The 15,155-nt window shown below is 34.1% G+C and overlaps 1 protein-coding gene across 4 annotated transcripts in view; it reads left to right on the plus strand.

The window, feature by feature from the left end:
* The window catches only part of LOC107933634 (serine/threonine-protein kinase ATM), a 50,837-nt gene that overhangs the window by 21,732 nt on the left and 13,950 nt on the right, over positions 1-15,155 (plus strand). For all 4 annotated transcript variants that reach the window (XM_041076898.1, XM_041076899.1, XM_041076900.1 and 1 more), the window contains 22 exons: positions 19-88; positions 188-315; positions 1,296-1,437; positions 1,520-1,660; positions 1,817-1,915; positions 2,030-2,076; positions 2,358-2,550; positions 2,641-2,853; positions 3,382-3,453; positions 5,091-5,160; positions 5,737-5,854; positions 6,289-6,412; positions 7,722-7,856; positions 8,971-9,078; positions 9,966-10,013; positions 10,129-10,233; positions 10,385-10,471; positions 11,083-11,397; positions 11,503-11,618; positions 13,481-13,547; positions 13,636-13,710; positions 15,018-15,140. In XM_041076898.1, the coding sequence (XP_040932832.1) occupies positions 19-88; positions 188-315; positions 1,296-1,437; positions 1,520-1,660; positions 1,817-1,915; positions 2,030-2,076; positions 2,358-2,550; positions 2,641-2,853; positions 3,382-3,453; positions 5,091-5,160; positions 5,737-5,854; positions 6,289-6,412; positions 7,722-7,856; positions 8,971-9,078; positions 9,966-10,013; positions 10,129-10,233; positions 10,385-10,471; positions 11,083-11,397; positions 11,503-11,618; positions 13,481-13,547; positions 13,636-13,710; positions 15,018-15,140 (2,596 nt within the window). The remainder of the gene's footprint in view (positions 1-18; positions 89-187; positions 316-1,295; positions 1,438-1,519; positions 1,661-1,816; positions 1,916-2,029; positions 2,077-2,357; positions 2,551-2,640; positions 2,854-3,381; positions 3,454-5,090; positions 5,161-5,736; positions 5,855-6,288; positions 6,413-7,721; positions 7,857-8,970; positions 9,079-9,965; positions 10,014-10,128; positions 10,234-10,384; positions 10,472-11,082; positions 11,398-11,502; positions 11,619-13,480; positions 13,548-13,635; positions 13,711-15,017; positions 15,141-15,155) is intronic.

Raw genomic sequence — 15,155 nt, forward strand, 5'->3', positions numbered from 1 at the left:
CTCCTTTGACTCATGTAGGGATGATCACTGTGCAAGTATTAGTGTTGTTGACAAGATTAATATCTTTCGTCCTGACAGAGTTTTCATGGTGAAGATGCTTTCTTATAACAAGGATTTCTATTTAAGGATATTTCAATGAATAGTCTTCCTTATCTTTTATTTTCTCACATTCATTGTAATTTTGCAGTTTATTGTAGAAATGCATTACAAAATTGCAGCAGCTATTCATCACAGGCACAGATGTCATCGGTTAGCTTCAATAGAGGTGCTTATAACCGTTCTTGGGCATAGAGCTGCGCTTTCAAGTACATCCAAGTGAGTTGCAATTAAAGTCTTATTGACTTAATCAAAGTTATACATGTGCATGTGTGAAACATCTGCACGAGCTTCTGAGGTTTTGTTCTAGCAATTAGTGGAACTTGCCCTATGCTGTTTTGAATGGGTTGTATCATACATATAGTCTATATATAGGTGTGATACGAGTTTTTTCATTCCTTTGCTTGTGTACAATCAGAAGAGTTTTGAAGATTCATTTTATTTATAACGATTGATGGTTGTGATTAGTTGAGCTATTGTAGTGTCTGAGGGTAAGTTATAAAAACAGCAAGTGAAGATCACATCAGGACTAGGAAGGAGGCAGGGGTGAAGTTTGTGTGGAATTCCCCTTTGTTGTTGTAAATAGTTGCATATAGAAAAAACTAATTATGGATGTTTGGTTAACTGCGGATTCAGGATGTGTCTTAATTTACAAGTTTTCTTTTCTTTCTCAACATCTAACTTTATCTATGGGCTTAATAGTGAATACCATATTAGGATTCTTATGTTGAGTTGATTACCATTTTAGGATGTTTAGTTGGGCCTTTTATCATCTAGTACTGTTGCCTTTTCTCCCATATTTCTATTGTTTGAAACATCCTCCCCACAAAGTTGCACTGCAGAATAGTTGTGCACTTGCTCAAAGACAATTTTACCTAAACTGCGTTTTCAAGTTTGGGATAATAGTAAAACGCAATTGATGTTGATTAATGTAAGTTTTGGTTTTTTATGTTTTTGATCTTTTCTTTGGATTCTTTTAGTCTTCAATAACGGGGTTGTGTGAAAGGGTAAATTTCTCTCAGGAATCTTTGGCTGAGTTTAGTTGTGATCTTTTGATGCCTGGCTTTTCAGAAATTTTTTTGAGGTTTTGGAAGAATTTCAGTCTCATGCGTGCTAGTTTTGGCTTGTACGGTTATTATTTAAAGTTATGCACTTTAATGAATTGAATCCTCATTTGAATCATTTTTGAGTTAATGCAGTTATCTTTTCAATTTGATTGGCCAATATATTGGTTGCCATGCTTTACAAGATCAGTGCTGTTGTATAATTTCTTCCTTACTCAAAACTTTTAAAAGCAACCCATCTAAGGAAATTGTTGGTGTGCTTGGTGAACAACTCCAGGTATTTTATTTGCTTAACTCTTTAAAGATTACAATTTATTAACTTGGCGAAATCTCTGTTCTCAACTTGTTTTCTTTTGCAGTTTTTGGTATCAAAGTTGGTGGCATGTTGCATTCCTCTTGAAGCTGAAGGGCAGCGTTCTGCAACTGTATCATCTCTATTTTTGTCTTTGCTTCTTGAGCTAACAGTGGAGTCTGATCCTTCTCTTTATGATTATATTAGAGTAAGTATCTTTGGCTTCCTACTGTAAAATGGAGGCTCTTTTATTATACCTTAATGGGGAAGTTTTCCAGATGCATGTGATATTGTTTTGTATGGTTATCTTTTGAACTTTTGGAAGCTATATCCTTGAACTTATTTATGGAGTATTCTATTTCAGGAATTGGAACCCTTTCCTGAAATAGATATCTTTGAACGAATAAGAAACTTCCACCAGGATTTGTGCCGAGCATACTCTCCAAGAGACCATTTATTGAAGGTAAGACTGAATGAATTATAGCTAAATCAATGTATCATTATATGTATGATTGGATGATTTACTCACCATGGTTTTCCTGTTCTATTTCTCCCATTTTGTTCTGCTTGTTTTTAGATTTTGAAGAGGTCTTGCAACCTTCCGCCAAGATTACTTTCATGGAGGTCAATGTCCTTTCTAAACTTGCATTTCCATGCTCTTGGTTCTTCAGATTGAAGCTTATATAAATACCTTTGGGTTGTCTAGTTAGCATGCAGGTGGTAAAATGAAAAAAATAGAAACCAATTAATACTAAATCACTTCCTGTACATTATGAAGTTATATTTTATAAAGTGATTGTTTTCAAAATGCTTAAGGTGTTGCATTCTATATTTAGAATGGGTTCAGCTGAAATTTCTGATATGCTGCTGCTGTTAAGATGCTTCATGTTTCTTGGCCCTTGCAGTCTACAGGCACTGCACAAGAAGCTACTTGCAGGGGAAACATTTCAGGGAGGGAAGACTACTAAAGAATTTGTGGATGATACATATTGGCATGGTGACGGGGAAATTGTGCATGCGGTTTGGACACTTGTTCGCATGTGTGCTTCAGATGATTCTAGTAGGATTAGAGGATTGGTGTCTGATTTAATATCCAGGGTATTTTTTATTAGATTTGCTTACACCTTTGCTATCTGATGCTTTATGTGACAGCTTACATGATTTCTGCCTACCTGATTGTGGTTGTAGGTTGGCATTGGAGATCCACACTCTGTTGTTTTTCATCTCCCCGGAGACTCTAACCATATGCATGTTCATGGACCCATTAGTCATAATGGTGCTTCTGAAATCATGGGGTCTAGCGTATCTGAAGAGCTTCTAATAGCACTTTTGAAAGTTTTGAAGAAATACTTAATGGATGATTCTGTTAAAATAGTTGATATAACGTCACAAACACTTCGGGTGAGTCCATAAAGATTTCTTTGCCTCTGTTTTATGGTAAAGTTCCCATTTTTAAGTTGTATTCAATGGTTTCTTTCCTGTCAGTTTTTTATCAGCCAGCATTTTTTTTTTGACTAGGTAAGCAGTAATGACAACATAAATTCTGTAAGCTTTCCTACAAAATTAATTTTAATCTTATCTTTAGAACATTAATTGCTAATGCACTAAAAAACTATGATTAAAAATAAATTCTGAGTGGATGGGACAAGGAAAGGCTTGTTGTCTGTTAAGATAGTAAAATATTTGATGACGGTAAGTTCATTAAAATAATTAACTTGGACCTATTCTCATTAAGTTGTCAGATCTCCTATTTTACTTGTTATTGCATGAAAGAGTCCCTGTAATTTATTCTATTTCCTCTCATAATTGTCTTGGACTTTTGGTCAGTGTTCTTGCCACACACACACACACTTTTTTTCAAAATATTATTTTAAGCTTCTTTGATGGTAAAAAAAGAATCTTGTTGATTTCTTTTACTCTCTTCTATAGGGAATACTTTCAACTGAAAGGGGTCAAAAAGCTATATTATCATTTGATTCTTATGAAAGATCTTTGATTGAGGTAAATATTCTGTTCTCTGGTTTGTTTGCTTATTATATTGTTTAAACATTATAGGTTCCTTAAACTTATGATTGAGAATAAGAAGAACGTATTTTCATTTGATTTTACTTCGTTTTAGCAAGGTTATTTGAAATCATATTGTGGTGTGTATCCACAATGATAGCTGAATTCTACAAGATTTCCATCTACCTCAGTTTCGTTCCCGTGATTAGGTTGAAAACGGCAGGTCCTTGATGGTTGAAAGTTTTATCCAAGTTGAAATTTCTGTCACATTAGAAGATTGGTCTTTTGTCATTGTCTAACCCTAAGCTACAACGAGAATGCCCTTGCACCATCTAACTTCACCTGGTTTGATGAGGATGTTTGAACTTGTTGGAAAGAGGGAAAAGTTTCTGCATTTTCACTGTACTTGGATTCTAATTGTTTAAATATACAAATATTAAAAGATGGAAAAATAGGTGATAAATAAAAGATACCTAAACAGCTATTCTGATCCTCGGCTTTAGGAAACATAATTACATGATAAATCTAAAGATAAATTATGAAACTTAGTGTTAGTCGACCCGCATCTCAAACTTGCTGAAAATACCTATATCTTGCACACTCCCCCTTAAGCTGGTGCATAGGTATCATCCATTCCCAGCTTGATAATAATTTCATGTAATGTGTTACCATCAAGTCCCTTTGTAAAGACATCTAGTAGTTGTCCCCTTGAAGGAACATATGGTGTACAAATCAACCCACTCTCCAGCTTCTCCTTGATAAAATGTCTATCCATCTCAATGTGTTTAGTTCGATCATGTTGCACTGAGTTATGTGCGATGCTGATGGCTAATTTATTGTCACAATATAGCCTCATTGATCGACTTCATTTAATCTTTAATTCTTCCAACATAGTTTTCAGCCATAACAATTCACAGATACCTTGTGCCATCACTCTAAACTTGATTGAGCCACAACATTCTGTTTTTTACTCCACCAAGTCACTAAATTGCCTCCAATGAATGTACAGTAACCTGAAGTAGAACTCTGGTCTATAGGGACCCAGCATAATCTGCATCATTGTAGGCTTCAAGAATAAGTTCAGAGTTTCTCTTGAACATTATTCCTTTTCCAGGATTACCTTTCAAGTAATGCTTAACTTGAATCTGATCTGGACCTCCAATACCTGTTATTTACTTAGGAGAATCTGATGGTGCTACTGTGTCAAAGCTCAGTTTGCCTTCTGTCAGAAACAATTTGTGAAATTGCTTTGGTTGGATATTCATTTGGGTTGGATAATTTCTTTGATGTTGAACCGTATGTACATGTTGCTGTTGTGTGGTTGTACTAGAATAGAATAGAGGTTCCCTTTTATGTGAAGCATCATTCGAGAACTCTAGCATAATTAAGTTAGATGCATGAAATATATGGTCACATATGCCTGAGTCAGATAGAGATGCTGCTGCATTTTAGTGGAACTTGAATGCTCACAATGCTTCTCTATTTCATATCTGTTGTACTTTATTGGCAGCTTATAGTCTCTTGCTAATTATGATATGATCCCTTTCATTATCCAGATACATGATTTTATTTTATGAAAGTTTTAGATGAATTTTCCTCTCATATGCTTAAGTAATGATCTTCCTCCCTTGCAGGTTCACTCTAAAGGCATTAACTCTGAGCTGGTGGAAAAGTTGTTAATGGATCTGGAAAAGAAGTTTAAAGGTAGTGCATGGCTAAATATTGAAAATGGTCTTTTAGTTTAAAAAAGGTTTATGTGGGCTTTACATGTTGAATGAATCTTATCTTGTAGGTTTGTTATTGTTTGTTTTAATTATTATATATTTCTTGGATATATTTTAGACTTTGTCAGATGAAGAAATTAATTGTTGTCATCATTGTGAACTTCTATTTGGGAGAATTGGATGACCTTTGTCACCTTTTTTTGAAATACAAACAAGCTTTCCCATTTCAACAAGGGAAGCATTATTAACATGAAAAACAAAACGTAATTGTAAAGAAAACAGTTAAGGGAGTATGGTTTGGGACAGGTACACCCAAAATCATGCTGTCAATAGGCTTTAGGTTATGAGCAAGACAAATATGTTATTACGCCTTGTAGGGACCCAACATTTTTGGTGCGTTCTGTTTTAGTTAGTTGAAGCTGCCATTGTCAATTTTTGCTTGAGCGATGTGCTTGGTTTCAAGTTTCTGCTCAATTATATAACATTTCTATTGGTTTTACTTTATCTATGTTCTTTGGCCTTTAAATCTATAATGTGTCATTCTATGTTATTACAGCTGAACACATTTTTCTGGAGAAGTCAACAACTTGGGTGACGCATGGTAAAACTTTTGAGATGTGGATATGTCCAGTTGTATACTCATTGGTTGGCTACTGCAGTGATGTGATCCTAAGGTACTATTTTCATGCATCTTGCGAAATGCTTTATGGTAGGTTTGGAAATGCATATTAGCGATATTTGTATTATAAAATTCAAATTTGTGGTCTGGAAATGGTTGCAAAATGTTGACTTTGATTTTAACCCATTTGGATTTTTAAAGGCATCCACATCTTTGATATCAAATAAACTTTTAGGTATGTATTTGTCTAATTCACTTAGCTAAAAACTTCTTGCTTTCCAAAACTAAGATTTTTTAAAATCCTTTTTAAATCCTATGTTTAGCCAAACAATGATTTTTGATTCCTCAGTTTTAAATATAAATGTTTGAAAATCTTAAAATTGATTATCCAAATTTAGGGTCTGAAATAACCTTAATAAATTCATACTTCTCATTTCATTCTCTTGATAGTGTGCTCAAATTACTAATTGCTCAACATGCTATGTTCAGACTATGTCAGGATGTTGTGCTGCTGAAACCGGAAGTTGCAGAGCTTCTTTTGCCCAGTGTTGTTGTCAATTTAGCTGGAAGAAAGGATATTGGTGTTAATATTCAGAATTTGATTTCTGATCAGGTTGCCTGTTAAACTTTTAGTGGGAGTTTTTGTCAAAAGAGATTGATGTTTTACTAGTTTTCCTTTCTGCTTTTTCTGGCCAAGGTTTTGTTTTTGCTTGTCCCTTACCATTTTAATGTATATTTTCTGTATTTCATGTGTTTACTTACTAATTCACTGTCATTAGCGGAGACTGGCTTTAAGACTGGATTAGAGTACGAGAGTATGACAAGCTGTATACTTTTTTGTAGTGAGCACGAGGGTATAAAGTAGGCATGTTGTATTTTTATCTGGCAAAATTTTAAATATATAACAATTGATAACAAGGCTTTGCGTGATATGTGATCTTTAGTTTTTAATACTCAAAGCTCAAGCATTTTGATGCTATTGATTGTAATAGTGAATGAGTAATTGAAAAAGCAAATTAAGGCCTAGTTTGGTATTGGTATTGCAGTTAAGAAAAGCTTGGATGGAAAAAGTGTGTTTGACGTGAGAAAAGTATGGTTAGAGAGTTTTAAGACTTCAGCATTGATGTTGAAAGGTGTTATGATGAATTAAAATGTCCAAAAACTTATGCATGGATAGAAAATTAGAGCTATAAGGAGTAATGAGTAAATTTTAGTCGCAAACTATGCTTTTCACTGTAGAAGCACTTGCATTGCTGCCTGGAAACCGGGCTGAAATTCTTACCCCTTTGGAATTGAGGTAAGGGTGGAATGCAGCCTTTAGGCCAAATTCTTTCTTTCTCATTTATGTCAAACAGGGCCTAAAGTTGTCAAATAAACTCAATTTTTGAGTAATGGCATATCTTTTATGATCATGATTTTTTGCATCTTTGCTAGAGGAGCAATCTAATTCATCAGATTGTTATGAGGAACAGGAGGCATGCATTATACAAATGGCAATTAGGTGAAGCACCCTTGGATACTAAGGATAGTATAGATAGATGCATGTATTGAATGTGTGAGATGTTACTTTTTGCTGTGCAGTTGGCTGACCACCATTCATTCATCAATGATGTAAAATACACAAAAGGACTACTTTACTCTTTTTAAAACCATATTTCAGTTATGAATTTCCTCTGAGGGTACTCTTGTTTCTGTTGCTTATAACCCATTTCTTTTTTTTTTCTTTTTTTCTTTTTTCCAGTTTTAGTTATTATTTTATGAACAAGATAGTATGTTGTGCAATGGTTTCTAAATTCTCTTTAGGTTAGTTTTAGATGTCAATACTGGTACTGTGATGCCTTTCTTTCTTCGTTGCCTAATTTGCAACGCATGATCTTAGCTGAAAACACCAAATTGGAATTTTTGCTTTGCTTAATCTGCAGGTTCAGGAGCATATATTTGTGAAGTCGAATAAGTTGATAAAGTCTATACAAGTTTGGTTGAATGCCCTTAATGAACTTCGAATATGTTATGTTCTGGAAAGATCTTCGGGGCCATTAAGAAAGGAAAATTCTAAGGTACATATATCAGATATCATCTTGATTGTTTGGATGTGGTGCTGCTATTCTTTTATTGCCTCAGTTACATGAAAATTAGATAGAATTAATGTGGAATTCCATGGTTTTGTTGTCTCATTATCCATGACTTAGACTAAATTGCTAAAAGTTTTGATTGACCGGAGAATTTAGTTGTAGTCTTAGACTGGTTATATATGGTGCAGTCTTAGATAGGATTTAGTCCTGTAAAGATGATATCTTACATGTACACACATCATGTGCTTAACAAAAATAATTTAAGTTTTCATTCAATCGAATCAATTCTTCTTTCTTGGCATCATAGCAGATGTATACTGTCCATGCTAGGTGTGTTATCGCTATAATGTAAAGTTCATGTCAGACAATAGATTTGTTATGCCTCTATGTGAAGTTCATAGCATGGGGTAGGTTTGTTGTCCCTACACCTGAGGCAAATTACTAGAAATGGAGATAACAGAGATACCTCATCTGTTAAAACATAACTAACCCACGCACCAAAAAAGAACTAATAATAACTAGAACACTACAGCTATTGCCCATTGGTTTTAGGCTGATTGCCCATCTTAAAATTTGACAATTAATGAATAACATAATTTTTATTTACAATATTTAAATGATTTATACACGAATTCATTCAAGATTGAATACCATTATGATTTTGCCATAGTCGCTTCTTTTTTTACTAATCTTCATTTAATGAGGCTAAAGAGGGGTAATTTCTTGAACTTGACGGGAAATTCCAATTTTTAGCTTTCTGTAAGAGTCAAAAAAATGTGTAATTATTTGATCAGCTACTAATGTAGGAATTCATATTGTTCATTGCATAGTACTGGATCCTGTAAGACAGGCCTAGGGGGATGAAGCATTTTGTGCTTTGCTGCCATGGTAGCAAGTGAAGTTGTTTTACTCCGCACACTTGAGATTTTGCAATAGCTAACTTGTACTCCAATGTAATTGACCTATCAATATATGACATTAATTGCTTGTCCGCATCTATTCTTTGGGACTTCTTATTTGATTTATGGCAATATATCCGATGTTTGCATGGTTATGAATGCCATTATATTGTACTGAGAGTTTCATGATGATTTTGCAGCATTGCAGGCCCTCTAATTTTAGTTCAAGATCCCATTCCTCAATGAAACCTAGAGATTCAGTAGCTACATTGAGTGCAGTGACCATGTCAACATCTTCATGGGCCAAGGTTTGCTTTTTGCTTATAATGTGCACAAACATACCGGGAGTGCATTTGATGTCTTTGCATATTGGGTAGACCTAAATACTATATGGAGGATTACTTGATTAGTGAGCTGTTTCGTTTTTCAGTTCCAGCTTGTGTAAAAATTGTGTACAGTTCAACTGTATCAGGCTCTTCTGTTCATAGAACGAGCTGTCTTCAGGGACAGCTCCAAGGGGGCAGATAGGTGCTTTTGTTCCCCCACTCCAAAATATGAATTTGTATCTTAATACAAAGATAATTTGCATTTTGCCACCCCTCCCCCAAAAGAAAAATTATAATTCAATTATGGCCTCTCTAAAAATGATGAAATATTAGTTGTCCCTTCATAAATTATAAAGTTGTAAGTAAATATAATGGTGAATTTTCATTTGAACTCCAAAAAGTTTATAATTTGATTATAATTTTATTCTGCCTTCCCCCAAGAAAAACTTTATGGTTGTTCTCTATTTGTCTTGGAACCTTGGTCTTCTTGAAAAGTATTACTTATTTCTAATTGGCTTTATAAGATACAAGTTTGATATAAGCATCAGTTTGACTTGTTTATTGTTGCATGCTACATACTGAAAATTTATGTCATAATATTCTGCTGAGTTCTGTCAGTGGAGGTTATGAGTAGGGCTAAGAAAAAGTTTAGCGGGAGCAATTAAATAATCTTACTCTGGTGAAGGTGAAGCACTGTACTAGTATGTAGTGAGAGTTTATATTGACTGGGTCTTTGTCTAGCTCATTAGGATTTCACTTTAAGTGAAACTGCCTCTAATTCTGGAATCTGGATGTGTTTGGTTTATTTTAGTTATGCTTGGTTGCTCCCTTAATTTTTCTTTTTTGAGATGTATGTATTATTTTGCCAGGTATATTGGCTTTCTATTGATTATCTCATTGTAGCTAGGTCAGCAATTGTGAGTATCTGAATCTTCACACTTCATTTCCTTTTAATTGTCTCCATATGTTTTTTATTTTAATTCTTTGGAATTATATGTGGTTTTCTTTGTAACAAGGTTGTATGTTTTATAGATTTGTGGCTCTTACTTTACATCCATGATGTATGTGGAGTATTGGTGTGAAGAACATTTTCATGGCCTCACCCTTGGGAACCCTGACTTTTCCAATCTTGAGATGGTAATTTGTGGAGAAACTTTGTGCTTTTAAACTTGGAAATGGGTACTTTCACAGAATATATGTCAGTTTCTGGCTGTCTTTGTAGAGCAGAACAATGGAACTCGTATACTAAATTTTCTAACGGTTCCCCTTTTATTTTCTTCCCCTGCAGTTACCGCAGCACATTGAAATTCTTATCTCGGCAATCACTCAAATAAATGAACCAGACAGCTTATATGGGATTATCCAGTCACACACAGTAAGTCTACCTAGTCCATACAGTACTCAATTAGTTATTATGATTTGTTCTACACAGGTACGAAATGTCATAATGGTATTTGTCTTATTGACCAACAATTATCTTAGAAATTAATTAAGTAGTGAATTTTTCATGAATAATATGAGTGAAAGTGAATCAAATTGTGAATCAGATCAACTAACGTTTTGCTAACTTAAAAGAAATTTGTTCTCTGGCCTTGTTTATGACATAAGGACTTATTATAATAATTATTATTATGGAATAATATTTGGTACACTACCAATGGAGTTTTTAGACTCCACAAGAAGGGTCAGGAGGTTGACAAGTGTCCTAGGGGTATAGTAAAATATTAAAAAAATAAATATTTAAAAATATTTAAAAATATTAAAAATATATATTTAAAAAAAGAGACTATAAAAAAAGTACACTGCCAATGTACCAAATATAAACCCTATTATTATTATTATGTTTGTCAGCTAGGAAATGCTTCCAGTTGGTATGTATACGCATAATAAGAGTGTAAATGATGATGTGTCTGTCTTAATGGTTGGAAAAATAAAAAGAAGTTTGTCTTGATGGTTTTCTAAATCCCTTTTTTTTTCTTTTAACAGTTGACCTCCCAAATTATTACCTTTGAGCATGAGGGAAACTGGAACAAGGCCCTCGAATATTATGACTTACAAGTGCGATCTGAAGCCACAGCTCACATGGATGGAATTTCTAGAACTCTATCATTAACAGAGACCCAATCTTTGTCTCAACCTCACCTTTCCACATCAGACGATGAGGCTAAGAGGAAACCTTACAAAGGGCTGATTAGATCTTTGCAGCAAATTGGTTGTAGGCATATGCTAGATTTGTATTGCCAAGGATTAACTTCTGGGAAGGGTCAGTTTCAGCAGGATTTAGAGTTCACAGAATTGCAGGTTCATGACATTATTATTTATTCTCTTTATTTTGGATGGTTGATTAAAATGTAATTGAATGTTTTCTCACTCTTTCCCACTTGTTGCCTGAGCAAATATTTGCAGTACGAGGCTGCTTGGCGTGCGGGAAACTGGGATTTCTCTTTACTTTCAGCAGGACCTATTCCTCAATCTTCAGAGCAACATACTAAAACTCATCATTTCAATGAAAATTTGCACTGGTAAATTTCTTTGAATATCTTTCGTTTTTCAATTTGGATTCTTAAATTTTGTTTTTACTTTGTGTCAAGACTCAAAAGATAGGGATGTGTTGTTAGAAAAGACATTTTCTGTAAATTTTTGCTTTTGCTTTTGCTTTTGTAAAGGTAGGGATATGTCAATTTAAAGCTCGTTAAAGGAGTTATTTATTTCAAAAAATAATATTGACTAGAGAATGAATGCATTGAAAGTAAGTTTAATAAAGATTTTGATGACTGCTAAGCTTTAGAGAACATAATGATATTCATGAATGAAACACACGTCTCTGAGGATTTTCATTAACAGGTTTACATGAATATGATGGTTTAAGTGATTCACCTTGACAGAAAAAAAAGAAAAAAAGAAAAAAAAAAGGTGTTATGGTAATATTAGTGTCTTTAGATTTATTATGCATAATTCTAGGGAATAATTAACGTTAATCTAGATATCTTTCCGTCTTTGGATATCTGGGTGCTAGTATAAATATGTTATGTAGCATAATGTATATACACAGGAAATTATTTCAGAAAACCTTTTTCATGGCTGATTACAGCCAAAGCAGTGACAGCAAGGCTGTCTTCTTTCTCTTCTTTCTTCCTCTTTTTCTCTCTCCTTTGGTTTCACAGAAGGGGAAAAAAAAAAGAAAGCTAAAAGTAGGCTAACATGGAGAAGAAAATGGACTCAAGGGGTACATTACTTTTCTGTTGGCTTTTAAATAGAGTAGTAGGGTAAGTTTTTTTAATGTATTATATAGACATTGTAGCCAGTGGCGGAGCCAGAAATTTTTTTTTTTTTGGGGGTGGGGGGGGGGGGCGAAATTAAATTGTATATTTTTATGATAGTTAAAATACAATTTCACCATTTTAATAGTCTATATCTTTATAATTTTTAAAGGATTAATTCAAATTTTTATTATTTTGGGGGGGGGGCAAAGTGTAATTTTACCATTATTAATTTAAAATTGTATAAATTATTAAGGGCCTAAATGGAAACCTTTCTGTTTTAGGAGGGGCTGGGGCCCCTGCCATTCCCCCCTTGCTCAGCCACTGATTGTAGAGATATCGTACCATTAATAAATATATAAAACATTGCTAGCCGATTTTATCAAGAAAAGAAAACTATTTAGCTGTCTCTATCACATTGGAGAATGTGTAATCCTAGAAGTCTGAGTTGCCAGGTTGAGGCTCTCAATGTTTTGTACTCTTGCAGCATCCACATCAAGGTTTATTACTGCTTAAATGTTTTTCTAAAGTGCAGGCTTTCCCCTATGTGCTGAGTTCTCAAATAATGACAGCGTTCAGATTTAAAATCTGAACTGCTAGTCAAGTAGATTTTTTATGCTTACCTATATTATATAAAGATTATATTTATTTATTTTTTCCTGGTAAAATCTGTTGTAGAAAGCAAAAGGGAAGTAAACATTTTCTTGAGTTGGTACTTTATAGGTACAGTGATATCTTACTGTTCTTAAATATTTAAGACATTGGTAGCTGATTTTATCAAGAAAAGAACTATATAGCTGTCTGTATCACATTAGAGAATCTGTAGTCCTAAAAGTCTGAGTTGCCAGCTTGAGGCTGTCAATGATTGGTAATCTTGCACCATCCACGCCAAGTTTGATTGATGTTTTAATGTTTTTTTCAAATGCTTTCCCCTATGTGCTGAGTTCTCAATTAATGACGAAGTGTCCAGATTTTGAATCTGAACTACTACTCAAGTAGGTTTTTGATACTATACTATTAAAACTCATACCTAAATGTTTAAGCCCCTAGAATTGAGCTTACCTATATTGCCATGCCTTTTTTTCCTGATACAATGCTTTTGTTTCCACTTGGTGGAATGTCAGTTGCCTAAGAGCATTGCAGGAGGGAGATTCTGATGAATTTCAGAGAAAGTTGAAGCATTCAAAAGAGGTTGTGCTAGTTTCTCATATGTTCTAGTTTGTAAGGTGCTAGACTTTGTATGACCTACTAACATGCTTGTTTTTTTGTTCAATTTAAGGAGCTTGTTTGGTCTGTTTCTCGTGCAAGTGAGGAAAGCACTGAGTTTATCTACTCAACAATAATTAAGTTTCAGGTACCTCAATATTGTTACTCTACTGATATGGAAATTTTGACAAGCTGTATTTTCTACTCATGGCACTATAGGCAGTCTGGAATTTTTTACTTATATTACGCTTGCAACCAATATTGTTGTATACCATCATCAGTCCAAGATATTTTATTTTATTTGGATAAAATGGCCAGGCTAGGGTTGCATGTTTCTCAAACTCTTGTAATCAAATAAAAAGCTCTCATATGTCAATTATGGTACTTCTGAAAAGCCAAACACATACTGGGTTAGTTTGATTAAACCAATTTACACTTCAAAACTGACTAAACCGGCTGACTCTTTCTTCAAAAACCAAAATAATCAAACCGAACAATGTCAGTTTGGTTCGGTTTTTTTTCCCCTCAAGTAAGCATTATACCTGGAAGATTTGATGACACCCATGGTAAAAAAAAAACCTGAGACAGATGCGAGAATAAAAAGTATTGTAGGTCAAGGGAGGCAGCTTTTAACCTCTGGTACTAGGTAATGGGCTTGTAGTTTTAGTTTGTTTTAGGGTAGATTCTATGTAGGTTGGTGACAGATGATTGGTGAGAATTTCAGAGGATGTTTTAGGCTTTAGTTCATTTACTGGTTCGTCTCTCAACACCTGACAAGAATCTCGACGGAAACAGGGGTGGGGGAAGGAGTTTGGGTGGTTTGGTGACAGGATAAGTGTTCCTTGTATTGATTTTACTTTTCTTTTACTTTTTCTTTATTATTATTTTAGGTTGGGTTTAGTATTTTAATATTATAAATGGGTTTAAAATGATTTGCGTTGGGCTTTATTTCATTTAATTTTGAGTTGGGTATGGGTAACATTTATTGGATTAGACGTATTGTGTTATTATGGGTATTAGGTTGGATTTTGGTTTATTTGGTTTCGAAAATCAAATCCAACAACTGATGGAATAAACCTAATTAAACCAAACTTCTAACTGACTTAACCGAATATCAACTAACCTATAAAATTCAGTCAAATGGGTTCAGTTTAATTCAGTTTAGTCAGATAACTGACATTTTGATCACCCCTATTAGTTAGAATCTGCTAGCAGAAATATTTGTTATCTTTTGGTTCACTTTTTTGGCCAAATTAAAGTTCGGTCTAATGATAGGATTAAATGGTAACTCATGCGTAGAACTTTTGTGAAGCTTTGACATGCTTTAGAAATTGAATTTCTGAATCATTGCTAGGCTATTCGGCCGCATCTGTTCACTTAAATTGGGGGGGGGGGGGAATCTTGCAGTTTATCTTACTTTTTGTTCCCTTTAACATTACCAATCCTTTCTTACAGATCCTGTATCATCTTGGTATAGTATGGGAAATGCGCTGGCCAACATCTTCATTTGAAAGAATTGAACTTCAGAAACATAAGCAGAAAATGTTTTCAGATCCTGTAATCCCTACAATGGATCAGGTATTTACTTCCAGT

The sequence above is a fragment of the Gossypium hirsutum genome, chromosome A09, assembly GCF_007990345.1.
Source record: "Gossypium hirsutum isolate 1008001.06 chromosome A09, Gossypium_hirsutum_v2.1, whole genome shotgun sequence".
Classification (NCBI taxonomy): Eukaryota; Viridiplantae; Streptophyta; class Magnoliopsida; order Malvales; family Malvaceae; genus Gossypium; species Gossypium hirsutum.